The sequence below is a fragment of the Girardinichthys multiradiatus genome, chromosome 11, assembly GCF_021462225.1.
Source record: "Girardinichthys multiradiatus isolate DD_20200921_A chromosome 11, DD_fGirMul_XY1, whole genome shotgun sequence".
In the NCBI taxonomy this organism is placed as follows: domain Eukaryota; kingdom Metazoa; phylum Chordata; class Actinopteri; order Cyprinodontiformes; family Goodeidae; genus Girardinichthys; species Girardinichthys multiradiatus.
Window position 1 is genome coordinate 9,153,739 of NC_061804.1, and position 27,829 is coordinate 9,181,567.

Here is a 27,829-nt window from a genome sequence, read left to right on the forward strand (position 1 = left end):
CAATGTTCTCTTCACAATATCCCACAGATTCTCTATGGGGTTCAGGTCAGGAGAGTTGGCAGGCCAATTGAGCACAGTGATACCATGGTCAGTAAACCATTTACCAGTGGTTTTGGCACTGTGAGCAGGTGCCAGGTTGTGCTGAAAAATGAAATCTTCATCTCCATAAAGCATTTCAGCAGATGGAAGCATGAAGTGCTCCAAAATCTCCTGATAGCTACAGGTCCTTCTCAAAATATTAGCATATTGTGATAAAGTTCATTATTTTCCATAATGTCATGATGAAAATTTAACATTCATATATTTTAGATTCATTGCACACTAACTGAAATATTTCAGGTCTTTTATTGTCTTAATACGGATGATTTTGGCATACAGGTCATGAAAACCCAAAATTCCTATCTCACAAAATTAGCATATCATTAAAAGGGTCTCTAAACGAGCTATGAACCTAATCATCTGAATCAACGAGTTAACTCTAAACACCTGCAAAAGATTTCTGAGGCCTTTAAAACTCCCAGCCTGGTTCATCACTCAAAACCCCAATCATGGGTAAGACTGCCGACCTGACTGCTGTCCAGAAGGCCACTATTGACACCCTCAAGCAAGAGGGTAAGACACAGAAAGAAATTTCTGAACGAATAGGCTGTTCCCAGAGTGCTGTATCAAGGCACCTCAGTGGGAAGTCTGTGGGAAGGAAAAAGTGTGGCAGAAAACGCTGCACAACGAGAAGAGGTGACCGGACCCTGAGGAAGATTGTGGAGAAGGGCCGATTCCAGACCTTGGGGGACCTGCGGAACCAGTGGACTGAGTCTGGAGTAGAAACATCCAGAGCCATGCGTCAAAAATGTTTAAAGTATTACAACTGCTTTTAAAAAACCCATTGCAAATAAACAGCAGCTGGTAGCTAAGCGGTGTAATGGTGAATCTAGTGGAGTGAGAGGGGCTATCTGGTCCCATTTTACATAACTTTAGCTGAACTAGAAACAATTTCTTGCTTTTCTGTTCTTACATAGAAGCATTTGTTCCATGATACTATGAAGATGAGGGATTTTTACTAAACTCATTCCAACCCATGCCGAATCCCCACTAAATCAACCTAGAAATTAATTATTTCCCACATGTAAATTATTTGATTACTAAACAAGCACAGAGAATGCATTACTGGGTTAGAGATATTTCAGAAACATCCATCTTCCTCCTGTTTTCTCTCTTCAGCTGGACCGGACTTCACATCTTTAAACTGAGAACGTTCTGATCTGGGCGCTGACATAAAACCCAAAGCCTCGGCCATACATCCACTCAACCTAAACAATAATAATCTCGATGATATTCAGATGTGGGGTTCTGGAGGTCATTAGAAATATTTATTTATTTATTATATGTGTATGTATATATATATAGTTGAAATCAGATATTTACATACACTGTCTACAAGGACACATCCTTATTTTACTCACTGTCTATCAACAAATTAGACCAAACTTTCTCAGCAGTTACAATAAATACCATTACGTAACTTACTAAAATGCACTGAAATGAATTTGAGAGTTGAGTCATTTTTATGCTTATGTATTTTTAATGGACAACATTGTTAGCAGTGTACTTAGATCCAGATTATATCGGGCACGTATATTGGTTAAAAAGAAAATCACAACTGGCACTTCAGGAGCTCCATGCTGAATGTATTTTAACATAGCAGGCAGGGAGATGTCAGCACCTGGACGTGATGGCTTTCTGAGCTCTAAAGTAAACTGACAGATGCAGATGCAGCTCCCTATGGCCTAGGCGCAGCCAAGGGCCGGAGGGGCTCTGGTTTAAGGACCAGAGGATTTCGTCTCTTCTTTTTGCAGATGACGTGGTCCTGCTGGCCCCCTCTAGCCAAGACCTACAGCATGCACTGGGGCGGTTCGCAGCCGAGTGTGAAGCGGCTGGGATGAAGATCAGCTCCTCCAAGTCCGAGGCCATGGTTCTCAACCGGAAAAGGGTGGCTTGTCCTCTTCAGGTTGGAGGGGAGTTCCTGCCTCAAGTGGAGGAGTTTAAGTATCTCGGGGTCTTGTTCACGAGTGAGGGAAGAATGGAGCGGGAGATCGACAGACGGATCGGTGCGACTGCCATAGTAATGGGGGCACTGTGCCGGTCCGTTGTGGTGAAGAGAGAGCTGAGCCGAAAAGCGAAGCTCTCGATTTACCGGTCGGTCTACGTTCCTACCCTCACCTATGGCCATGAACTTTGGGTCATGACCGAAAGAACGAGATCCCGGATACAAGCGGCTGAAATGAGCTTCCTCCGTAGGGTGGCCGGGCACTCCCTTAGAGATAGGGTGAGGAGCTCGGCCATCCGGGAGGAGCTCGGAGTAGAGCCGTTGCTCCTCCACATCGAGAGGAGCCAGTTGAGGTGGCTCGGGCATCTATACCGGATGCCTCCTGGACGCCTTCCTTGGGAGGTGTTCCAGGCACGTCCCACCGGGAGGAGGCCCAGGGGACGGCCCAGGACACGCAGGAGGGACTATGTCTCTCGGCGGGCCTGGGAACGCCTTGGGCTCCACCTGGAGGAGCTGGAGGAGGTGTCTGGAGAGAGAGACGTCTGGGCGTCTCTGCTGAGTCTGCTGCCCCCGCGACCCGGTCCTGGATAAAGCGGAAGATGACGAGTACAAGTACATGCAGCTGGTTTTTCAGGACAAATTTATTTTTCTTAATAATTAAGGATAAACTCTCCTACTATGGATTTTTAAGGATTCTGACCCTTCTAATTTAGATATTCATTGTTTTTAGGTATTGATCACGAGGATATTGAGGATGTAACATTAGGGCTTGGGCCAGGGCTGTATTGGGCCCTAAGCAGAATTTGATTTGGGGCCTATCTTCCTGTTAAGACCATCACCACCACTAAGAGATCTTCAATGCAGATCTGGTTGAGACTGGGAGAGGGGGCAAGTTTAATTGACAGAGCTTAATAGCAATCACAGATAATTGCTTGTTATTTGCTGGGATGTATTTGTGAACATACCAAGCTCAAACACAAAGAAAAGATTAAATTTGTAGCATCAGGTTGTAACTATGGTAACACAATCAAGCAATAAAGATTATTCTTTGTACTTTTACAAAGTAAACCTATCAATTCTTTTAAATCTTTAAAGTTGTTTAATGTATCTATGCTGAACCCCTTAAATCAAATTAATTTGTATTTTCATCTTCAATAAACAAATATTAAAATTATAGATCTATGGTCTGTGTTAAAGTTTGGGCATTAAAGGGAGGACCCTGAGGGTCTGGTGGCCACAAGCAGTGGCTTAATTCACTTCTGCCTTGGGCCGGCTATGTGTGTAATTATAATGGAGGGCCCAGATCCAACAGATCCAACACCTTTCAGCGTGTTTAATAAACAAAGACATGAAAAATATGATGTTCCGTGTGTTAAACGTAGAAAGAACCGCTTTCTCCTACCTGTCAGTGAGTGCTGGCGGTGTGCCACTCATTGGGCTTCCCTTGTCAGCTTCCGCAGACTTCACCCAAATAACATTTTCATAACAGCTGCTTTATTTAGTCTCCATCAGCTCCGAGAACATCCCAAACAGCATGCGACTTCACCATGAAGGCTTAAACAACCCAGCTCTTCTCAGACAGAAGGTGTTTTTGTCTCTAAAATCCATTGATGTGAAACCAGCGATGATGCTGCTGAAGATCCAGAAGAAATGCAGGAATCTTTGGGGTGTTTCAGAAAGCAGCTGCTGCTTGCATCAGAGACATCTGGAAAACTTTAGAGCTCAGGCGGTGAAATATTTTCCCACAGCTTTCCCATCCTCGGATAACATTCAAGTTGAAAAGGAGATAATCCTTCATTTTCACCCAAGAAATGCTTCCATGTTGACCCCTCTGTCTTTTCCTGGTGTCCCGGAGAAAGTTACGTCCAACTCCGGCTTCTGAAAGCCCAAACGAGCTTTTTGCTTTTCTTTCCGCTGGTTTGAAGGCGTTTGGTTTTCCGACAGCTCCTTCAGCAGATGGATGGTCACTTTAAGGTTCGCTTTAACGTTCAGGCAGCCCTGGTTGTAGCTCCGCTCAAGCTTGATGCGAATGGAAAAAGGAAAGGCTCTGCGCCCCCTCCCAACGCGGAGAAACACCACCTTCCTCCCGGTGCGTTCAGGGGAACCTCGTACTTTTCTAAATTCTCAGAGTTATGTTGTTTAAATCACTGCTTCTGCTTCTTCGTGTTTATTGGCAGTTGGCAAATGAATTGATCCACTTCACTGCTTCTCTGCTGAGCTTGCTTTGAAAACCTGAAGGCCACTCGTGATAAAACTCACTCTCTTTGCGCATATAAGAAAAAGTTAAAATATCAGACTCAGAATCAGCTTAATTGTACAGACAAACAAGAATTTGACTTCGGTACACTTTGACCTCAATAATAAAGAATATCCCGGACAATAAAGTAAGACAAAAGTAAGAAAACAATTACATCTTGAAAACATTTTTAAAGTAGACATAAAAGTTGATAGCATTTCTTTAAAAAAAATATATATATTTTGTCATTATTTGCCATTTATCTAAAAATATAACATTTAAACACAGTAACAGAAATAAAAATTTAGCCATGATGTATAACTTTGTTGAGTTAATGTTATATTTTCTCCATACATATTTTTTATAAATATTTTACACTTATAATTGCACATTTTTAAAAGAAACTACATCAATGTTCATAATTATATTTAAAATTATTTTAAGATCTTCCAACAAAATTGTAATAGGTATCTGAGTTATAATTATTACATAATTAATGTCCATATACTATAAGAATTTATTAAGTTCTTATTATACATCAGATTAGAAGTTTACATATATTTATTACAGAAATAAAAATAAATGTTGTTGCGGTTCTTCAAAGTTATTTTAGTGTATAAATTCGGATTTGTTTATTTTGTAGGAATGTTTGATACAATTTTAATAATAATAATTATTACATAACTTTTCTTTTTTCTAGTTCTTGTTTTTCTTTTGTTTATGCCTAGTTTTAATAACGTTAATTTTCTTATAAATAACATATGAGGAATTAATTTATCATAGTGTCAAAACAAATATTTTTACAGTAATTTAGAAGTTGTTTTATTTCTAAAATGTAATGATAAATTCTACTTTGCTTTTATTTTTATATCAATGTTTATAAATATCTTTAAATGATTATAATTACTCATTTTTAATGTCACACAAATGTTCAGAACATTTTTTCAAATTTCCAAAGTTTAAACCATTTTTCTAATAAAATATAATCTTTTTTTCCTGACTAGTAATAACATCAATTAATTTTTTTTTTAAATCAGCATTGAAATAAACATATTGGTGCAATTGTAACTTTCTTCTAAATGTACATGCAAGGTATACTAAGTTAAAATTAAAAATCCAAAAATCTAAAACTTCTTCAAAAAGGGTTTGGGAATTTATCACAGTAGCTTATAAAATAGACTCAACAGTCAATCTTCTATGTGATCGATATGCATCTTCTCATATATTTATTTCTCTGCATTTTATTCATTTGATAGACCAACACTAAGCAGCGCATTATTATGAAATGGAAGGAAGATAACACAAGGGTTTAAAAATTTTTTTTCAAAATAAATCTGAAAGTGAGACATTCATCTGCAATCACACACCCTGGCAATGCTTTGTAGAACCAACTTGGGTTGCATTTACAATGGTAAGTATTTTGAGAGTTTGTCTTTACCAGTTTTGCATCTAGAGAGCAAAAATTCTGCACATTATTCCTTGAAAGATAGCTCAAGCTCAGTCAGATTGGATGAAAAGATTCTCTGAACATCTGTCTTCAAGTATTGCCACAGATTCTTAATTGGTTTAGGTATGGACTTTGATTGGTCCTTTCTAACACATAAATATGCTTCAGTTTTAAGCAGGGGGGTCCAGTCCTCAAAACTTCCTATCCTGTAAGTTTCAAGTGTGTTTTTTCCAACACACTTGAATAAAATGGCTGAATACCCTCATGTTATTTATCTATGCCGAGGCCTACTAATGAGCCATTCCTTTTATTCAGGTTGATTGGAGAAGGGTTACATCCAAACGTTGCTGTCATATCCACAGGGCTGTGAGCAGGTTTGTGTGTGTGTGTGTTCTTGTACTTTTTGCTGAGTGAGAACCATTTTTTTTATTTTTATCACAAAAGTGAGGACATTTTGACAAAGTGAGGACATTTCCCTGGTCCTCCCTTTTCCAAATTCCATTCTTGGGACAGGACTAGGGTATGAATTGAGTTATGGTTAGGGTTAGGTATGAACTGGTTAGGGTTAGGGTGAGTTTTAGGGTCAGGGTCAGGGTTAGGCACTAAAAATCAAGGAAAATGAATGGAAGTCAATGGAAGTAACTGAAAAGTCCTCATAAAGATAGAAAAACACGGATGTGTGTGTTCCTGTCTTGGCATCACAGTGAGAACCATTTTCCCAATTTCACCATCAAATTGAGGACCGTTTGTATCAAAGTGAGAACATTTTGCTGGTCCTCACAACCTATTTTGCTAACGGTTAGGTTTAGGACTAAGGTGGGAATTGACTTTAGGTTAAGGTTAAGCATGCACTGGTAATGGTTAGGTTTAGGGCTATTGTCAGGGTTAGGGCATAGAAAGGGTTGAAAATGACTGAAAATCAATGGAAGTCAATGGGAGTCAACACATGGTCCTCACTACATAAAGCAAAACAAAAGTGTGTGTGTGTGTGTCTACTTCTCTCTTGGTCATTCTGCGCCAAATTGTATTCAAGATTGCAATGTGTTTCTCTTCCTCCTCTAACTGCAGGGTGTGACCAGCAGGTGTGTCTTCAAAGCTGGAGATTATCAAGCTCAATCAGAAAGCGGATTCCCTGAGGCAGACATCAGATTGTTTTGCTCACATGAGTGGTTATCAGGCCTGTGTTTCTTGGTGTTCTTGCGCTTACTTCTTTGATGTTCTCCTTACAGGAAACCAGTTTTCCAGTTTGCATTCTGTTCCTGGATTCCCGTGCTCTGCCTCCTTGCTCTCAGAGTTTGTTGGGGAACTCACCTTAAGACTCTCTGTGAATCTCCTCACCGCTCCTCTGGCTGCTTCTCTGGCTGCTCCCCTGGTTCATGCTGTCAGGACCCCTCAACAGCCACTCCCCATTACTCACCTGCCTGTCCACCCTGCAGCACTCCACGGCCTTGCTCCTCTTCCTGGAAGAAAGAATACTGAAGTCATACCAACAAGCACTTCTCACCATGCAGATGTGTTTAGGCTCATACTCTGTCAAATCTGTTAATAGTATATCTTAACCCTGACATTAAAAGTGTTCACTGATTTATTTTAAGACCTCACCTCAAGTCCTGTACCATCCTCTACTTTTTCTGTTTGTGCTGCTGCATTGCTGCTCCTAAACATACAAAACAGCTTCAGAGACACATGTCTAAGGTACCGCTCCTGATTATAAAGGTGGCACATTTTATAAATAAATGGTGAAAAAAAATCCACCTCTCGGTTACCATGGAGTAGCATTTCACCACATAAATATACAGAACATTTGTTCTAGTGCAGCTGATAACCTCATATTCTAACCCAAACCTTTATAGTACTGTGGAAATAATGAAAAAAATGATCTTAAAAAAAATCAACCTGACATTTCTGACCTGTTCTCCTTTCTGGATCTATTCTATCAGTGATGTGATTTTTAAACCTTAGCCCCCACCCTGAAGCAGCTCCTACGCCTATAGTTTAGGGTTGTTGAAAAGTGGACCTCTCAGTTCTCTGCTCAGCCACTAACCTCTCTATCTTGCCTCAGAGGTTCCTGAGCCTGCCGCTGGTGGTTTCCTGCTGAAAGTCACCCAGAACTTTCAATAAATCTTTTGAATCTTATCTGTTGTGTCTGGCTGAAATTTCAGGTCCTCTGTACTACCTGTATTACTTGTATTTGGCTACATTCATCTCCCCATTAACAGCTGCCTTGTGGCCCACATGATGATGCTGCCACTGCTTAGTTTCACTATGTGGATGGTGTGTTCAGTGTGATTTATATGTTTCATTTTCTCAACACATGGTGTTTTGCATGTAAACCAAAAAGTTACATGTTGGTTTCATCTGACCAGATGGCTTTTCAACAAAGACTTTTATAAACTTAAAAGGTAGTTTCATGAAGTGCACTACTTGTAGCTGTGCTCTCATATTCGTCCACCTGATCTCTGCAACAGCACCAGAACTAACATGGGCCTCCAAGCTGCTTCTCTGTTGAGATGCTCCTATCAACATGCTTTTCTTGACTTCTGAAGGCAATTGGTTGCAGTGGATTTTATTTAGGGATATCAGAGTAAAGGTAGCTGATTTTATTTCGATTTATTTGTAAATACTGAAACCATGTATCCTTCTTTTTCCAGTTCACAAATATTGACTACTTTGTGTTAACTATAGCATATTATACCAAAAAACATGCGTTTAAGTGTGTGGTTGTAATGTGACAAAATGTAAAAAGGTTAAAGGAGTATGAATACTTTTGCAAGGTGCAGTTATGTGAATTTTCAAACATATATAAATATCAGTAAATTGGATAGTGTCTTGATGAGGATCATTTGCCAGGTTAAAAGTACCTTTTTAAAAATAACTTTAAGAGAACATTTCTGTATTAAAATGTTTTATTGGTCTGTAATATTCTAATATTAGAAATTCTGTTTTCATTAGCCGTAAGTGGAAAATCATTAACAGGAACAAAGGCTTGAAAACATCAGTCTGTGTATAATTTATATAATGTTTCACTTAGTGAATTGAATCACAGGAAAAATTAACTTTTCAATAATAGTCTAATATATTGAGACGCACCTATGTTAAACTACCCCAGAAATCGGGAATTCCGCTGGTCAAGACACTAATCTACCTGTAGGTGGCAGCACAACGCTTCTCCGTAACAAATCCTCACCATCTTCACGTGAAGAAGATATTTTCGGGCCAGCCGCTGCAGCTGAACAGTCAATATAAACATTGGGATGTCTTCGAGCGTTTTTGGAGCATTTTTATCAGCATAAGCTTTGTTCTTCTGCTTGTTTACTACAGAATTGCGACATGATACGGAAAAATGACCAGATTTTCATGTTGAGTCCTGATTGTATGGATTATGATCGTACGAAGGCCTTGATGTTGTCCCGCTAACGGGAGGTAAGAATTGATTTGGTTCATACAAACAGCTAGCTGGCTAACCAAACACCGCTGGTAAAAACCGGTTTGTGGTCATGTTTAATACATTGGCTGAATACTAATCTTTCCTTCACCTAAATATAACGCCAGAGATTTTAATAAATACATTTTTTCTGGTGTTTCTTGCAGCGTAGCTGAGGTTCTAAAGCGTTTTTATTCAGCTCCATATATGAGGGTTGTTCGCTGCTGAACATCACCCAGAGGATCATTGTGCTTAATTTTATTTTGCTTGTGGTTTATCGTCCAAACCGTGCAGATCAGCATTTGTAACTCTGTTATTATTAGACTTTTTTTTTTTGTGACTTTCAGCCTCAATGTTTATGTTGCAGACAGCAGTTCAACCTAAAGTCTGTCTGGGCCTGGTTCTGCTGCATCAGGGAGGCCCAGTTCAGGGCTGTGTTACCTTCATCTGTCACAGATGGTTAAAACCTGCAGCAAGCAGGAGTTTGTCAAGACAAATACCAAGCTGTTCCACAGTATTATTAAAGCTATTTGTAGAATTTAATCTGACAGCAGTATAATGATTTGGGTTTAACTGGATTAATTCGGACTTAATTGGATTGTACATAACTGGAAATAAAGTGGGTCTTTAAGTCTTGTAAAGTGCCCTCAGATATACCCAGAAATGGTGGATTTTATTTAAACTAGTTGGTTTACCTGACACTGATCCGGCCTTTAGGCTAAGTTTGAACCATCTAGTTGTTGATTTGAGGTGAAGTTGAGGAATTCAGAGGTAGTTCTCTTTCATTATTCTGTCCATTTTGTGCAATGCAAAAACCAGCCAACCCACACTGCAACAGGATGCTGAAATCCCCCTGCTTGAGAGTCCATACAGTGTTCTTTAGAGATGAACTGATCACGCTTCTACTGCCAATACATTGCCCAACACATAAAAGAGAAAAACATACTACAATGCAACAGAAAGTGAAGAGGCTACAAGATTATTCTGATTTTGAGAGTTGGCTCTTAATTAGTTCAACAGTCAAAACGGACAGAAGCACATTAATTCATAACAGAAATGAGAAGAAAAATGCACAACAAATACTCTTAGCTGATTTCCAAACCTCCAGTTTTAGAAAACGGCAGCCCTGGATGCAACAACAGTTCATTTTCAAGCAAGTTTCTTTGTAGGAAAAATTATAATCAGTAAAACTCAAAGAAAATTCCTTGAGGTTGTGATTTTATTGGGTTTGTTCCACTTGTCTTTCAGTGAAATAATGATGACTGACCTGTCATGTGCTAATTCTCCTGCAGCCAATGATCCAACTGGAGAAACCAGTTCTGACTGGTACCATGCCGGTGGTGTGGCCCACCATCCTCGACCTGGGCAGGGATGAGTGCAAACGGATTCTCCGTAAACTGGGTAAGGTTAACAAATAAGGAATCAGAAAAAAAATATCATTTATAAGAATACATTTTGAATAAATAAAGCTTAACTAGCTTTATTCTGTATCAGCTGTGATGTGATAAACAGCTGGTGACTGAGTTGCTTCGGTTCATCTTCATTTTTAATGTTTCCATATCCAGAGCTGGAAGCATATGCTGGAGTTATTAGCGCCCTGAGAGCTCAGGGAGATCTGACCAAGGACAAGAAGGACCTTCTGGGAGAGCTCACTAAAATCCTCGGGTATTTACTTCATGCACCTTCCAAATGTTGCATATTAAAAGGAAAAAGTCTTGAATTGATTTGAAGGCAGATTTTTTTTTAATAGATTTAAATTAAGGTATTTGCTTTCTTTCTTCCTCATTTTGCAAGCATCTCAACGGAGCGTCATCGCGCAGAAGTCCGCAGGGCCGTTAACGATGAACGCCTCACCACCGTCGCGTACCAGTAAGTTCAGATCTGTGTTGGAGCACCATGTGTTCTTCCATGCTGCATTTCTACCCAGTGGAATCTGAGTAATCCTACAGATGTTAAAAATGACATCTGTTAAAAGCAGCATAACATTGTTATCACTCACCTGCATCCCAGACTTTAAAAGTATGGATTTTGGGTTTAGTATTTTCCAGGTCTGGATTAGTATGAAAAACGAAAATAGAATAAGAGAAGCTGTTTGTTTCGAGACTTATCTAACTGCTCCATTTTCTGCCTCAGATTTTTGCAAATAAAGGATACTGGATGATCCTATATGAGCCTTTTTAGCCAATCTGTGAACAATGTTTTGTTTTACAGCAACCAGCAACATAATTTGGCAAATCAAATATAATGTACAGAAGAAAACGTATTTAAAACTCTTTATTTTTCCTGGTGTGAGGCTGTTTTCCACAGGTGGAGATATTTTTTGGAAATTGTTGTTAAAACAAAAACAACAGTGGCCAATATCTAAGTACTCATCGTTGCTCTGCCTGTTTTCCAGCATGTCTGGTCCCAACAACTCATCCGAATGGTCCATCGAAGGGCGACGGCTTGTTCCTTTGATGCCGAGGTTGGTCCCTCAGACAGCCTTCACGGCCACGGCTAACGCTGTGGCCAGTGCCACAGCCAATCAGAATGCCTCCCTTCTGTTGCCGGCTGAAACAGGAAACAAAGAAGGTAAAGTTTTGAAATCAGTCTGTGTTTTATTTCACTTACCAGTAACGTTACTCCTGTAGTAAAGGCAAAAAGCTCCGTTTAGTTTAAAACACATTATATCTTCTGACCTAGTATATCACTCAATAATGGCAAACTGTTGAATCTGTTTTCTTTTAGTTCAGCTCCAAAGGTCAGCCAGTAAAAACTAAAACTCTTTCTAAGTCCTGGGTGTTAGATAAAGCTCTGTGGTGCTTTTTTTTTTTACAGTTGTTGTATGTTATTCCTACACGAGCACCACCTCCACCGCCACCTGTGCCACAGCATCGAGCGGCCCCATCGGAGCCACGGTGAAATCTCCGAGACCTGCCAGTCCGTCATCCAACGTAGTCGTGCTGCCGAGTGGGAGCACCGTCTACGTGAAAAGTTAGTGTCAACATCCAACCCATGTCAACACTGTGCAGTACAGCCTTTGACACAATAGAATCTATAAACTGTAAAGAACTGAACAAAAAATAATCATTAATGTTGGATGGAGGATTTATCTGATCAGTTCAGAGTAAAAACAGTTGGACGGTAGAGTAAAACTGGAGTTAAAGCCAGAAACCTATTAAACATGCTGCTGAACATATCTGAATTTCTGTCTGTCCATCCATCCATCCATTTGGTTTTTTGTGGTCTTTCCATATTTATAACTGTACATCTGTAGAAATATCTGCAGTAAATTCATGGTGAATGTTTGTATTTACACTTTAAAGATTAACTGAGAACTTTGGAAATGTAAGTCTGGAATTTTGAGATGGAAAATGTATAGGCACCCTATTTTACTCTTAGTGCGCATGCAGCTCAACTTTTAAATCAGATGAGAAGCTCCTTATTTTATTATTTTTATTTACTTATAACAATAAGGACATTAAACTTTCTTCAGTCTTTTAGTATTTTGTTCAAACCAATTAAAGGAGTCCTTCTAACATCCATGAGTGACCTGCAGGGGGTGCTAGAACCGTTCCTAATTCTTTGGGGATTTTGTCAAATTTCTTCTGTCATTAGCTGTAAACTTGTTGAATGATGAAATACGGAAAGTCATCTTTTTAGAAGCATAAAAATGATTGATGACCAATAATTCACAAATTCTTTCACATATACTTCATTTAAACAGTAATGAGTTGGACCAGGGGTCCACAACCTCCGTCTCCGGAGCTGCAAATGGCTCTTTGGACCTTCCAAAATGACTTAATAACTTGAACTAAAAATGATAAAGTACCAACTAATGCCTAAATATATATCATGTTTTCATTGAATAATTGCATGGAGTTCCACAACAGAATAACAATAACAGTAATATTTTTTAGATCTTTTTTTTCTTGTCATAACGATGGAGACTGTGCTTTTTTTTTTTTACATAATTTCCCAGAAATGTCAAAATCTTATAGAAGAGAAGTAAAAATAGAAATAAAATGGTGGTTCTTTAAAAATGGAAAAGGTTCATATAGTGTTGTTCATGTAATGTTTATCCTAAATTATAAGTTTTCTTTTTCCAAAAGGTCAGGCAACATTAGCGGCTCTAAACTAGCTTCGTTTAGCTGGACTGAGGGCAAAAATGGCTCTTAGGATTGTAAATCTAGTGTGGATTTTGTAACCCAGACAGAGTCAAAATTATACAAACAGGTTTAGGCATAATCGCACAGTCCCACTCATGTTTGGTCACGTCTCTCAACAAGTTCAAACATGACCACATGCTTTCTGTGGTCATCAACTAGCTTCTGTTGTAGTTCTGGTTGGTATTTGACCCCTTTTGCTCTGCTTTTATACTTTCTATAACCGGTTTTAAGGCATTTTCAGGTCATTGTTCTGTCAGCACAACCCAAGTTCATCCGCTGTTGATATGAAGTTGAGGAATTTTTAGGTAGTCCTTCTTCTTTCTTTTTAGTAGTTTGTTGATGATGCTTCATGAAGCCTTTAAGCATTCTTCAGAGAATATCGATGCGTATATCGAAGTCTCAAACACAGAAAGAACCTTGTAGTTGAAGGAAATATTGCAACATTTTGAAAGGAATTCATACCAAAAGTTTCAAAGTGTTTTGAAGCATCAGTGCGTCCACCACCCCAGCAGGCGTAGATTATCTTTCATGTGACTTTAACTAAACAAATCGAGCTCTGGCTCCTCGTTCCTTTGCTTCACTTTGACATAGAAAGGTTCATAGTATCAGTTTCGCCTACCCCTTGACTAATTTTTCATCAACGTGTATCTCTAACAGTCAAACAATCCTACAGCATGATGATCCTACCAACTGTGCTTGACAATTGCTACAGTAGTATGAACACAATGATTCCTTCAGGAATGTTTCTCATCATTATGGCCGAACAGCTCAATCCGTAAAATTAAATGTCAGCTGCATAGTGTTGTATGAAAAGTTGCTGAATTTATTGACAATCTGTCTAAAACGCGTATAGATGACAAAACAAAACCCTGAGGAACTCTATTGGGCAGCTCAGGTATATTTGACATGATCTGGTTTAGGAAACTGCTAAATTTCAGTCTTAAACTGAATATATTAAGGCCTTTAGATCACCAGATGATCCTTGGCATCAGATGACTGAGCTGAGAACTGGTTGTGTCAATAAACACTGCAAATTTCTGCTCCGCGTTCCTTACAGGCGTAAGTTGTTCCGACGATGATGAAAAGCCTCGCAAACGAAGACGCACCAACTCGTCCAGCTCATCGCCAGTGATGCTGAAGGACGTTACCAAGATGTCCCCGCAGGTCTCCAAGAACATCACCGTGCCAGTGAGCAGCAGCCCCAAGATGAGCAACATCATGCAAAGCATTGCCAACTCCCTGCCACCTCACTTGTCCCCCGTCAAGATCACCTTCACCAAACCCACCATCCAGACCACCAGCACCACCACACAGAAGGTGAGCCGTTTCTCCTCCTGTTCATGCTGTTCTATGTCTCAAACATTTCCCACCTGTTAAAGCCTGCTGTCTTTGACCAGGTGATCATCGTGACGACTTCCCCGAGCTCCGGCTTTGTGCCCAACATCCTGTCCAAGTCTCACACCCATAACGCCACCACTGTGGCCAAACTGGGCTCCACCTCCATTCTGACTGCCCCCACACAGAAACAGACAGTGGTCTTCCCAGCCAGCTCTGGCCCTTCCCCCAACACCGTAGCCGTGACGACAGTGATCTCCTCTACTCCATCAGTGGTGATGTCGACAGTGGCGCCATGTAGGTTCTTTTACTTGGATTGACTTTGTACATATGAATCTAAACGAGCAATGAACCAATCAGGCTTTTCCTGATACCAATTTGGCTGACACATGACACAGTATAGCTTCTTTAATCCAGTTTTAATCCCAGTATAGATGTTTTTTAATAAGTGTGCACCAATCAGGCTTCTTTGGCCTTTGGGCTTTTCCGATTTCTCGTTTTCTTTGAGGTTTAACCGACAGAGATGGTATATGCAATTTTAATGTTTTATAGGGTATATAAAACATTAAAGGCAAAAAATGTGCTGCGTGTTCTTCGATAGAGGTAGTAGTTTTGAATCAAACAGAAAAAAATATCATCCCCACTTATGCATCAAAGCATATGTCTCAAACCTTTGTTATTTTTATTAAACATGGTTGATGCGCTAATAAACCAAAAATAGTGGAAGTTCATAGTGTTGATGCAGTTAATGCACATATATGTAAATAAAATATGTTTTTTCACTATTTGATTTTCTGATAACTGATCATGACCGATTGAAGGAAACTTGATGGTTCCAGTCTCTGGTCGATTGATTGGTGCATCTCTGAAATAGACAGAAAGACAATAAGTTTCTACGTTTTAGTAGGCAACAGCGGCTCAGTGGGCGGAGTGCCCATCTTGCACTCTGAAACTTGTGTGTTTGATTCCACTTTTCTCCTGCAACATGTCAGTGTGCCCCTGGGCAAGGCACTTAACCCCACAATGCCTACAGATATGCGTAATGGTATATGAATGTAAGCGACTGGGTAAATGTGGCTATACTGAAAAGCATACTAAGTGGTTAGTGTGACTAGAAAAGCTCAGTAAAATTTAGGTCCATATACCATTTTATTTGTCTCACTAGATACCCCGAAAAAGTATGAAATGTGCTACAAATACAAAGACATGTTTGTTGCAACAGGTGAGTTTTCAGATTCTCCTCAATGTTAAAATTTCCAAAAGGTAAACTCTAAATTTCTAAACACAAATTGTTCTTACCAGCTTAAGACTGTTTACATTATGTGTTTAATTTTAAACTTGGAAGTTTAAACTAAGACAATATGGGACCTCTGGATTCAAAAATCAAGACAATATGGCAAGAAAAATAATTTTGATCTGCAGGCAGCCACAGATATTTTTTTCATGTTGAACGATTTTATGGCATTAGCGTCACAACTCAGAGACGCCATTATGGCAATGAAGACCTCGCAGCAATGACCAGACATTAACGTTACTTATTCTCATGTTACTCCATGCAGACCCTCTGTCTGCAGTGATGAAGATTCACTCATCTCAGCATATCAAATGCTTAAAGTGCCTGACGTGGCAGGGAAGTGTGACATTTTGCTGATATTTGTTTGACCACTTGGGGGTATAACTTATATTCAGATGCATTAGCAGACTGTAAATTTTACAGCTTTCATCGTGAATCATAAAAAATGCACATCTGCACATGCGACGCTGGTGTAGGGGTAAAGCGTGCGACCACATATAGAGGCTATAGTCCTCGAAGCGGCTGTCCCGGGTTCGAGTCCCGGACCCGGCGACATTTGCCGAATGTCTCCCTCTCTCTTTGCCCCTCTTTCCTGTCTACATACTATCAAAAATAATGGCCTTTAGTGCCGAAAAAAATCTCTAAAAAAACCCAAGAAAAACCCCACCTAAGACCGTTTTTTATACAGGGCAACATGCATGAGAAGACAGAAAACAGTGTGAGAGCGGCTGATGGGTTTTACTAGGAAACCATAAACACGATTGTTCACATGCAACACTGGTCATAAGTACTAAATACGTTAATAGTTAATAACTACATCAGGCCAAGACTCTAGTATATTGTTTATTTAAGTATCAAGGTTTTTAGTTAGTTTTTAATTTTGGTGTACAGTCTGGGTGTTTTATGTTGATTTGAGGTAATTTACTATCAATATTGGTACCTGCTGATTAAAAGTGGCCTAGATATTGGCTGAAATATCTGGAAATTAGAATTTTGAAATGATAATCCTGTTTATGCGTCCAGTAATGGAATGGGCTGTATGGTCAGTATTTGAAAATGGCTAAATTGACAAATTTAGAAATTTTACTTTAAAAAAATACGATAATGTGAAGGAATTTATTATGTATGAAAATATCTAAAAAAAAAAAAACATGCTGAATTCGATGATGGTGCTTCATGCCAATACAGCTATAGCTTAATTAGTGCATGCCTAGTGCACTAGGTGCATGCAGTTTGGTCAACCAAACATTTAGTCAGTTTGTTGTTTTTAAAGGGAGAGAAATTTGTCCCTGCATAGTTGGGTCAAGCTGAACCAGAATGTTTAATATTATGTTTGTTAGTAATGTTTAAATGCACATTCAAAATCACTACAAAGTAAAAAAAATACTTGAATCCAAGCCTTGAAAACTAAGATAAATATCCATACAGATTAATACATGGGTCAACTGCTTTCAACGTGGTTCTCATCAAATACTGTTGGTTCTTGAATGTGCAGCTTCTGCTGGAGTGAAGGTTGCTACAGCGAGACTCCCATCGCCGAAGACCTTGGTGGGATCCCCCACTCAGATCCTGGCTCAGTTTCCCAAACAGCAGTCGCCCAAACATCTGCAGCAGAGCTCACCTTTAGGAGTCTCCAGTATGGCTCAGAGCCAGACCACCACCACCACTCCACCAGGAGTCAAACCAACCATTCAGATCAAACAGGAGTCTGGTGAGATTTCATTTCATCTTTCTGTCCTGATTTCTGTTATGTCACGATTTATTCCTCTTTCTTTGAATTTCTGCATATTCTGCAGCAACAAAGGATTAAAACTATCATTTTATTTTAGCGTTTTAGAGTTTTTTCTAAAGTCAAACATTTTTGCTGTTTTAGTCAGCTTTTAATTTAACTTTAAAATTGCTGCAATGTTATTTATTTGATCTTTTGATCCCACCGTTTGGCTTGTATATGATTTAAAATAATAGAATTTTGCATTTCAATCTTTTTTCATTTCTCTCAATACATTTTTTAAAATATATTTTATCATCTGTTTTTATTTAAATGTATTTATTTTATGTTTAAAGTAAATATTTATTTCATTGGTATTTTCAGCAAAAATGTATTTATTTGTTTCTATAATATCTACAATGTCATTATATTAATTTCTCTATTTCATTAATATTTACAGTATAATTTTATAAAATTGTATATATTAAATATACATACTTCATAGGTGTTATTTATTTAGCTGATATTTTTATAAATGTAAATTGATATTAGATGCATTTATTATTATTTTATTCTGTTAATGTTTAAAGTAAAATGTATTTATTTCATTTCCTAAATGATGTTTTTAAATTAAATTGTACATATATATCTTTATATATGTACATTTATATTATTTAATATGTTTTTTAGTTACATTTATATTTATTTACAGAATTAATTAGTGAATAAATGAATTGATTTATAAATCTTTTAATTTAACTGATATTTACAATATTTATATATTTTTTATTTATGCATTGCACTGATATTGTGAATAATTGTTTTCTGTTCTGATACATTTATCCTCTCAGTTTATAATCTGTGCAGCAGTCTATCTATCTATCTATCTATCTATCTATCTATCTATCTATCTATCTATCTATCTATCTATCTATCTATCTATCTATCTATCTATCTATCTATCTATCTATCTATCTATCTATCTATCTATCTATCTATCTATCTATCTATCTATCTATCTATCTATCTATCTATCTATCTATCTATCTATCTATCTATCTATCTATCTATCTATCTATCCATCCATCCATCCATCCATCCATCCATCCATCCATCCATCCATCCATCCATCCATCCATCCATCCATCCATCCATCCATCCATCCATCCATCCATCCATCCATCCATCCATCCATCCATCCATCCATCCATCCATCCATCCATCCATCCATCCATCCATCCATCCATCCATCCATCCATCCATCCATCCATCCATCCATCCATCCATCCATCCATCCATCCATCCATCCATCCATCCATCCATCCATCCATCCATCCATCCATCCATCCATCCATCCATCCATCCATCCATCCATCCATCCATCCATCCATCCATCCATCCATCCATCCATCCATCCATCCATCCATCCATCCATCCATCCATCCATCCATCCATCCATCTATCTATCTATCTATCTATCTATCCATCTGTCTATCCATCTGTCTATCTGTCTGAACATGTCTATTTTGCGTCTCCAGGGGTGAAGATAATCACTCAGCAGTTACACAACAGTAAAATCCTGCCCAAACCTTCCTCTGTGGCTCTGTCCAGTAGCAGCTCTTCGCCCATTATGGTGGTCAGCAGCAATGGCACCATCATGACCACCAAGCTGGTCACACAGCCCACAGGTCAGGGTCCAAACCTTCTACTCATGCAGCCTTAGATCTGGAAATGGCTTTGTTTGGGTAAGGGTTCTAATAAAGAAAATGAACATTATATCTCTGCGTGCAGCTACCCAGGCCACATATACGAGACCCACAATTGGTCCCAGTATTGGCGCCAGAATATCTGCCTCCAGTGGAGGGACTACCTACGTCAAGACCACCAGTGGCAGCATCATCACTGTGGTTCCAAAGTCTCTGGCCACTCTGGGTGGGAAGATCATCAGCAGCAACATCGTGTCTGGTGTGTCTATGGTCTCCAGCTTCAATGTGTCAATCATCTTTTTCTTGGACTCAAACCTAAAGTTCTTCTTCTGCTTCAGGTACAACAACGAAGATCACAACTATCCCGATGACGTCCAAGCCGAACGTGATCGTGGTGCAGAAGACTACAGGTAAAGGAGCAACCATCCAAGGACTGCCGGGCAAGAATGTGGTCACAACACTGTTAAATGCTGGGGTAAGTCAAATGGTACAGAGGCTGAAGCTCTTTACTAAATAAATCATTTAAAACTAAAACATTCAGTTAATCAAAAACCAGAACCAATGTACAAAGTGTCTTACCCGGCCTCTCAGCAGTAGCACCAGTACTAACCCTCTCCCTGCAGACAACACCTTTTTAAAATTGCTTTAGCTAAACTATATGAAATCATTGATGTTTAGTTTCTTTTGCACAGTGTTTTGTGATCTTTGTCTTGAAAATTGCAATATAAAAAAACTTTTAGTTCCTAAAGAGAAAAAGAACTGGACTGTTGCTCAGTGATCCAAAGTCCTCTTTTCAGATGAAAGTAAAGTTTGCATTTCATCTGGAAATTAAGGTCCCAGAGTCTGGAAGAAGAGTGGAGAGGCACAAAATCCAAGTTGCTTTAAGTCCAGTGTGAAGTTTCCAAAGTCATTGATGACTTGGGGTGCCATGTCATCTGCTGGTTCTGGTCCACTGTGTATTCTGAAGTCTACAGTCAACACGGTCATCTACCAGGACATTTTAGAGTGCTTCATGCTGACACGCTTTATTTAGATGCTAATTTTCTAGCAGGATTTAGTACTGGCCCACACTCACATAGGTACCAAAACCTGGTCCATTGACCACGGTGTTACTGTGCTTAATTGGCTAGTGAACTGGCCTGACCAGAACCCCATAGAGAACCTATGGAATATTGTGAAGAAGAAGATGAGAGACACCAGAACCAACAATGATGTCCTGAATGCCACTATCAAAGCAACCTGAGCTTCCTGAACACACTGGCAGAACCACAGACTGATCCCCTTGATGTAGAAATTCATGCAAAAGAAGCCCCAGCCAAGTATTGAGTGGAGATACTAGACAGTACATGGACATACTTTTCAGTAGGTACTCCACATTCCTTTAATAAAAAACATTTTATAATGGTCTTATATAATGTTGTATTTTCCTGATCAGCTAAATTTGTTTTTTCTTTAGCTGTTTGCCAGAATTATCAAAACTTAACTCTTTAAATATAGTACTGTCTGTGGAATGAATCCTAATATTTGTTTCATTTTTTAATTTGAATTACCAAAATAAATATGTTTTTTTAAGTGGCCTAATTAAAGTTCAAACTCAAATCCGAGTGAGGTGGCATGACCTTTTAAAAAGAACATCCATGCTAAATAAAAACTCTCCAGTGTAGCAGATATAGACCAATTCTGCAAAGAAGAGCGGGTCAAAATTCCTCCAGAAAACTCATTGCCAGTTATTACAAACACTTGACTGCAGTTGTTGCTGTTAATGGTGGCACAACCAGGTTTAGGAGCAATTACTACCTCACATTGGGCCAGTTGGTTTGGATAGCTGTTTTACTTTAATCCATGGAATCATAATTTAAAAACTGCATTTTGTGTTTACTTGGATTGTCATTGGGTCTAAAAAAATATTTTATCAGAAACTTTTAAGTGTGACAGCAAAACAAAAACAGTAGAAATCTACAGGAGGGAAAATATTTTTTCATGGGTCTGTGTATTCCTTTCCTCATGACCTGGGAACACATTAGGCTCTTATAAAGAGCTCGAGTGTCATGGGGTAGAAGATTGTCTGTAAACAGTAGGCGGATGGTTTACGACACTAAGCGATTTATGAAGGAAAAATCATGGTGGCATGTTAAGTTAACCTCTGTACAAACAGCAATCTAAGACCGGCTCATTACGTTCTGTAATTTGGGGCTATCTGCAATGCTAGGTCAGGATTTACTTCTGTCCTCGCCCTGTTTTGTATGCAAACAAATTATGTAAGGTTGTCAGCATTTGTGTGTTATCTTTACAGGGGAATTTTGCTAGGAGATAAGCTCTGCTCCTCAGAAACTCCCTAACATTTCACCCAAAGCCTTCCTGTGGAACCTCAGTTTAATCTCCTGGGCCTGGGTGGAGGCGAGGTTAACTGTCTCTCTCAGTGGTAACCCAGTTTCTTTCTTTCACTTTGCTCACCGTTTGATTCTGCTGGTCTCGGATCTGCTTTCCTTTTCACTTGAGGCTACAGCAACTCACATTTCACAGTTACAGACTTGGTTAAGATGATTCATGGATGTAAAAAGAGGAGTATGGCCCCATTTTCTGCCTCTGCCTTCACAACTCGGCCATCTAGCAGAACACTTTAGAGCGGGTCATGCTTCCTTCTGCTGACAAGCTTTATGGAGATGCTGATTTCCTTTTCCAGTAGGACTTGCTACTGGCCCACACTGCCAGTTGTACCAAAGTTGTTTCGATGACCATGGTGGTACTGAGCTTGATTGGCCAGCAAGCTGGCCTGACCTAAACCCCATGGAGAACTTATGGAGTATTGTCAAGAGGAAGACAGCAGAACCAACAATGCAGATTACCTGAAGGGCGCTATCAAAGCAACCTGAGCTTCCTAAACACCTGAGCAGAACCACAGGCTGATCTTGATGCAGTAATTCATGCAAAAGGAGCCCCAATTCAATTCAGTTTTATTTATATAGCGCCAATTCACAACACATGTCGTCTCAAGGCTCTTCACAAAAGTCAGATCCATACATTCCTGTTAATCCTAACCATTGAACAGTGCAGTCAGATTCAGTTATTTATTCAAATTGGATAAAAAGTTTTTCTATCTAAGGAAATCCAGCAGATTGCATCCAGTCAGTGACTTGTAGCATTCACTCCTCCTGGATGAGCATGTAGAGACAGTGGACAGTCACTGAGTGCATAGAAATAAACATACATTTCAGAAGCCGGACATTTCTCTTTAAAATATGTTTTTATTGATATTAGGTAATATTTTGATTCTCTGAGACACTAATCATCAAAATTAGAAGAAGTAATGGCATGAAATATTTCACTCCATGTGTAATGAATCTATGTAATCAGGGCGGACCAGCATACGGGACTACTGGGGGACTACTTTCCCCGGTGGGTTAGTGGGCCGATGGTTCAGCCCGTGGAGGTGCTGTCTCTTGGCCCCGTTTGATATTTTGTATTTTACTCTATTTTAAATCCTATCGGTTATGGAGTGAGAATAAAAATTACATTAAATTTATCCCAAAAAAACAAAACACCAGTGATCCATGGCTGGGTTAGCAATCGGATCCCAACATGAAGGAACATCAGTCGGACTTTACCTTTACTTGAGTACATCATTATTGTACTCTTTCCACCTCTTAAAGCCAGATGTACTAAACATGCTGGACAGTGATAAGATAATGGATGGTGTAGTAGAAAAGAGTCAGTTGCTGCAGAGGTTAGTCATAGAGTGAACAATGTTTCTTCCAGGTTTTCTTCCCCTGTATTATGTCAGTTTCAGGTTAAGGCGAGAAACTGTGTGGCTTTGTTATAGTTTACCTTATAAACTAAATATGTATACATATATACTATTGCTGTAAATTATATTGGGCATCTGAGAATAAAAATTGTCACATGCACTGTAACTATGTGTGTGATTATATTTATAGGGCTATATTTGTCAGGCCCACTTTCAACTGCTGGGTTGAAATTTTACTGTCAGTCAGAAACTCCCGGGCAACTTTTTTTCCCCAGTCCAACCTGTATGTAATATATCAGTTTCACTTTCTGAAATGAGTGACAAAAAATACTGAACTTTTTAGGATAATGTTTTGAGCCGTACTTGTGGATATATCTGTATAGAAGTTCCCTACAACCATAGTTCGACTGACTGTTGGTTTTCTCGTTGCCTCCAGGCTTTTTGCTCAGTGAAGCGGCCCTGCTTTGACTCAAATATTCAGGCAGATATTGAACAGTTTTAAATTTCTGCAGTAAAATTAGAAACTATAGTTCTCCAAATAAATAGTGTTGCCATTTTCCCCTTGAAGTTCTTAAAGGTTGGGGCAGCAGCAGAAAATAAATGTTTACTGAACAGTCGATATGTGATCCCTCCACTGGGGGTGATCCAATTACTGAAAAGTTCCTGAATTCCCTTTTGTTTTGCAATATGAGAAATTTATATCCTATATTAAGGATTACTGTGACTCTGACATTGTTTGAAACTGCTGTTAATTTTGTGTTAATTTTGAACCAATGCTTTTCTTTCAGTGCAGCATTAATTATCTGTATCTCTGATAGTTATAAAATATGTTAATGGTTTGTATCTCGCAGGGAGAGAAGAGCCTGCAGGCAGTTCAGGGGACCAAACCAGCCATCATCACCACCTCCAGGCCCATCACCAAGATGATCGTCACCCAACCCAAAGGCATAAGCTGCGGATCTCAGTCCACCGCCACCAAGATCATCCCGACCAAGATTGTTTACGGCCAGCAGGGCAAGACACAGGTAGGAGGTCCCCTAACAGTCCCATAAAAAGCATGGTAAAGTCATTCTTACTTACAACGTAACCAGGAACCTGTGAGACTAACCTATGACTTGATGTAGATGTTCACATGATCAGCTGAGTGACATGTGAGCGACACGACTGAGCAACTTGCAAAGGAGGGAACTTTAGCTGTTTGAAAAACTGTAGGTTTGTTCTTAGAAGGTACTGTTTTTCTGTAGAAAATGATTTTTCTTTATAAAGCAAAATACCTGCAATGTTTCCCGAGAAGCAGAATCAGTGATTAAAATTAGCGTGAGAAAATTCCCCTGCTCTATAAGCACACTAACGTATAGTGAAGCCTAAACACTTTCCTGTTGTTCTCTTTACTTCCTAAATTCAAGGACAGAGATGAGTCATGAACTGAAAGGACTAAAGAATGGCTTCTGCCAATGATTGCTTTCTGTCTGTCAGATGATCAGACCTCCACTGTGTTCAGATAACGCATGGACCAGTATGAGATTTTCAGAGTATGACGTCCTTCAGTGGAAATGCTACAGTTTAGCAGTATTTACTCAGAACTTTCAAGCAATCTAATTGGTGTTATTTAAAACTAAACAGATTATTCCTACAGCTGCTAGAATAATTTTAAATATTGGTTATTACAGTTCTAATAATGGTTATCTATTATTTTGATTCATAGGCTTAAGCAAGAATTTTATACAATTACCTGTATTAATTGGGCTGCACGGTGGCGCAGTTGGTAGCACTGTTGCCTTGCAGCAAGAAGGTCCTGGGTTCAATTCCCAGCCGGGGGTCTTTCTGCATGGAGTTTGCATGTTCTCCCCGTGCATGCGTGGGTTCTCACCGGGTACTCCGGTTTCCTCCCACAGTCCAAAGACATGCCTGTTAGGTTAATTGGTCTCTCTAAATTGCCCTTAGGTGTATGAATGAGTGTGTGCATGGTTGCTTGTGTGTTGCCCTGCGATGGACTGGCGACCTGTCCAGGGTGTACCCTGCCTCTCGCCCATAGACTGCTGGAGATAGGCACCAGCTCCCCCGCGACCCACTATGGAAGAAGCGGTAGAAAATGACTGACTGACTGACCTGTATTAATTTTCAAGAAAGCATGCCTGTGCAGAATAATAAACCTTTTTGCTGTTCTGCTCTATAAACAGTAATACAGGTATAACAAGCTGATATTAGTCAGTTAGTGGGGCTATCTGCTCAGGTAGAGCCAGCAGTCAGCTGTTTAATAGACAGTTTATCAACTGTAGCTTTAAGCTAGAGTTCATGCCTTTTTATAAGGGTGAAGAATGCCACTCCTTTAGTTTCCACACAATGACTTTTGGCACTAGTGACCTTTATTGAACTGTAGTTTGAGTGGAAAGAGGGTGGAGATAAAAGGAAGACATGCAGGAAATGGCCTCAGACTGGGAAACAAACCCAGGCCAACCAGTAGAGGACCGTAGCCTCTGCACATGGTGCGCCTGCTCTACTAACAGAGCCAAACCATCACTTTACCACCGTTAAACCTTGATGCTTCTTAGTTCAAACTTACTGAATTATTTTGTTTATCTGGTTCAGTTTGATCATAAAGCACTGCTGGCCTTGCTTTCCCCAGTTAAGGTCAGAGTTCATGATTCAACAATAAGAAAGAGAAAATGGGCAAAAATAGCCTCCATGTAAGAGTTTCAAGACCAAAAACAATGCTGACACAAATGGCCCATCTCACATCTCCCAGAAAACATCTGGGTGATCCCCAAGACTTTCAGGAAAATATTCTGTGGACTGACAAGACAACAAACATGGTGGTGATGGTAGTGTGGTGGTATGGGGTTGCTTTGCTGCTTGTAGACCTTTTTTTCCCCTCTTTTAATAAATGAAATCCTCTCAAAACTGCAATCTGTGTCTACTCGGGTTATCTTTGTCTGATATTAAAATTAGTTTAAAATACTATTTCACAGCTCGGTAGATAAAACTTACATACTTCAGACGAACCCTGGGACGCAAACTGTTTTTTCTTAAAAATCTTTAAACTCAGAATTAAGGTCTTAGAGTAAAATACGAGCAAAGACATTTGGTGATCCGAGTTGTGGAGACAGTCATATCTTTAAAACTAAGCAAGAATTGTCAAAGGCCAATTATAGGTTTAATTTTTTCTCTGCTTTACAACTTTGTTTATCCTCTCAACATTTCCCTCAAAACACCTAAAAACCCTGTGGAGCACCTGCAGAAGCTTGGTCTCTCTGTAAAGGCAACACTCTGAATATTTAACCTGAACAGTCAAACATAATGTAAATATTTGTAGTTATTAAAGTGGGAGCACACAGAAATGTAACATTTTTCATTTTTATGTAACTGTACATGGAGGGCTACAGATATGGACTCGAATGAGGCTTTAGAAACAAGTCCTGCCTACATTTATTGTAATATTTGATAACAGTAAATGGACTGAATTTATTTAGGCTTTTCCAGTCATACCAACCACTCAAAAGGCTTCACCCAGTCGCACTCACAAACATGCACACATTCATACACCGATACTTAGATTGGTAGCCAACTTGGGATAAGTGCCTTGCCCAGGGGCACATCAACATGTGACCATAGGAAGCTGGAATCGAACCCACAACTTTCCGATTGCAAGACGACTACAAAAATGGACTATTCTGGAGAGACTGTCCTGTGTGTATGTCCACAGGAAAATCCCTGGATATATAAACTCTAAAAGGCTGTAATTCCTAATCCTTCAACATTCAGTCATACAGCAAACTAAAAGTCCAAATGGCTGCACTGCTGCAGCATCAGAATCAACATCCCGGCCGATAAGCCAGAGCTGTATGCGCAAAAGTACAGTAGGTAGGACTTGAACCACATAATATGACACGGTGGATATGATTGGGTCTGCAGAGACCATAGGTTGATGCAATTAGTCGAAAGAAATGTCAATTAAAAGAAGACAAACTGGCGGCCATTTTGGCTCAACACTGTTAGAAAAGAAAGTTTTATGAAGAAATTACGTTTTTTTGAGCACAAATTCATGTGTTTTCCGACCCGTGTACGGGCCGCAGACGCCTCAGAAGTTATGTGTGGGTTGATCTCTTGGACCCACTAATGAGGCTCGTCTGTGGTCATGTTTTGGGATTTCACAACAGAAACTGATCTCACAGAAATGTTTTGGCCCACAAACAACACTAAATCTTAACCAGGTGTTATAAGAAGAAACAACAACTAAACCCATAACAATTATATTAAATCCCCAAAGTGTTACTGTTATTATTTCTATAAGGGAATTTCACATTTATGACACAGCTGTGTATTGTGACAGGGTAAACCCCACTATGCTAGTTTTGCTGCTATGGTGGAAAAGAGTTGATGAGCAGTGATGGAAGCAAAAATAAAACCAGTCGGTAATGAAACTTTAAATATTGTATCACAAGCCGCCCCTACCCCCTATTTTCTGCAGGCAGCAAGTCACTCTTTCAATATCAAAAATACAGTGGAAGTCTAATTCAGTTTGGGTTTTCTGTCATCTAAGGAAAATTAGGTGATTGTGCAGATTGGTGTACAGTGTATCTACTCCCACAGTCATGATCCACTCTTCGGTTTCAGTCCAAACCTAAATTAGACCAGTGTAAAATCACCTTAGATTTTTCTTATCATTCTGGGTTTCAGCAACAACAAAAAAATACTTTCAGTAACGAAAACAATCTTAGTTTCCAGTTTCTGTGATATTAAAA

The 27,829-nt window shown here is 39.3% G+C and overlaps 2 protein-coding genes across 3 annotated transcripts in view; one reads left to right on the forward strand and one right to left on the reverse strand.

Annotated features, from left to right (window-relative positions):
- The window catches only part of arhgef12b (Rho guanine nucleotide exchange factor (GEF) 12b), a 56,538-nt gene extending 52,480 nt beyond the window's left edge, over window positions 1–4,058 (reverse strand). For both annotated transcript variants that reach the window (XM_047379910.1, XM_047379909.1), the window contains exon 1: window positions 3,447–4,058. The gene's annotated coding sequence lies outside the window, so the exon portion shown is untranslated. The remainder of the gene's footprint in view (window positions 1–3,446) is intronic.
- Window positions 4,059–8,948: 4,890 nt separating this feature from the next.
- The window catches only part of emsy (EMSY transcriptional repressor, BRCA2 interacting), a 31,397-nt gene continuing 12,516 nt past the window's right edge, over window positions 8,949–27,829 (forward strand). Inside the window, exons 1-13 of the mRNA XM_047378756.1 lie at window positions 8,949–9,150; window positions 10,444–10,552; window positions 10,717–10,816; window positions 10,946–11,020; window positions 11,547–11,722; window positions 11,969–12,124; window positions 14,357–14,616; window positions 14,697–14,931; window positions 17,424–17,639; window positions 19,175–19,324; window positions 19,428–19,601; window positions 19,681–19,817; window positions 23,939–24,112. Of these exons, the coding sequence (XP_047234712.1) occupies window positions 10,447–10,552; window positions 10,717–10,816; window positions 10,946–11,020; window positions 11,547–11,722; window positions 11,969–12,124; window positions 14,357–14,616; window positions 14,697–14,931; window positions 17,424–17,639; window positions 19,175–19,324; window positions 19,428–19,601; window positions 19,681–19,817; window positions 23,939–24,112 (1,959 nt within the window). The 5' untranslated portion in view covers window positions 8,949–9,150; window positions 10,444–10,446. The remainder of the gene's footprint in view (window positions 9,151–10,443; window positions 10,553–10,716; window positions 10,817–10,945; window positions 11,021–11,546; window positions 11,723–11,968; window positions 12,125–14,356; window positions 14,617–14,696; window positions 14,932–17,423; window positions 17,640–19,174; window positions 19,325–19,427; window positions 19,602–19,680; window positions 19,818–23,938; window positions 24,113–27,829) is intronic.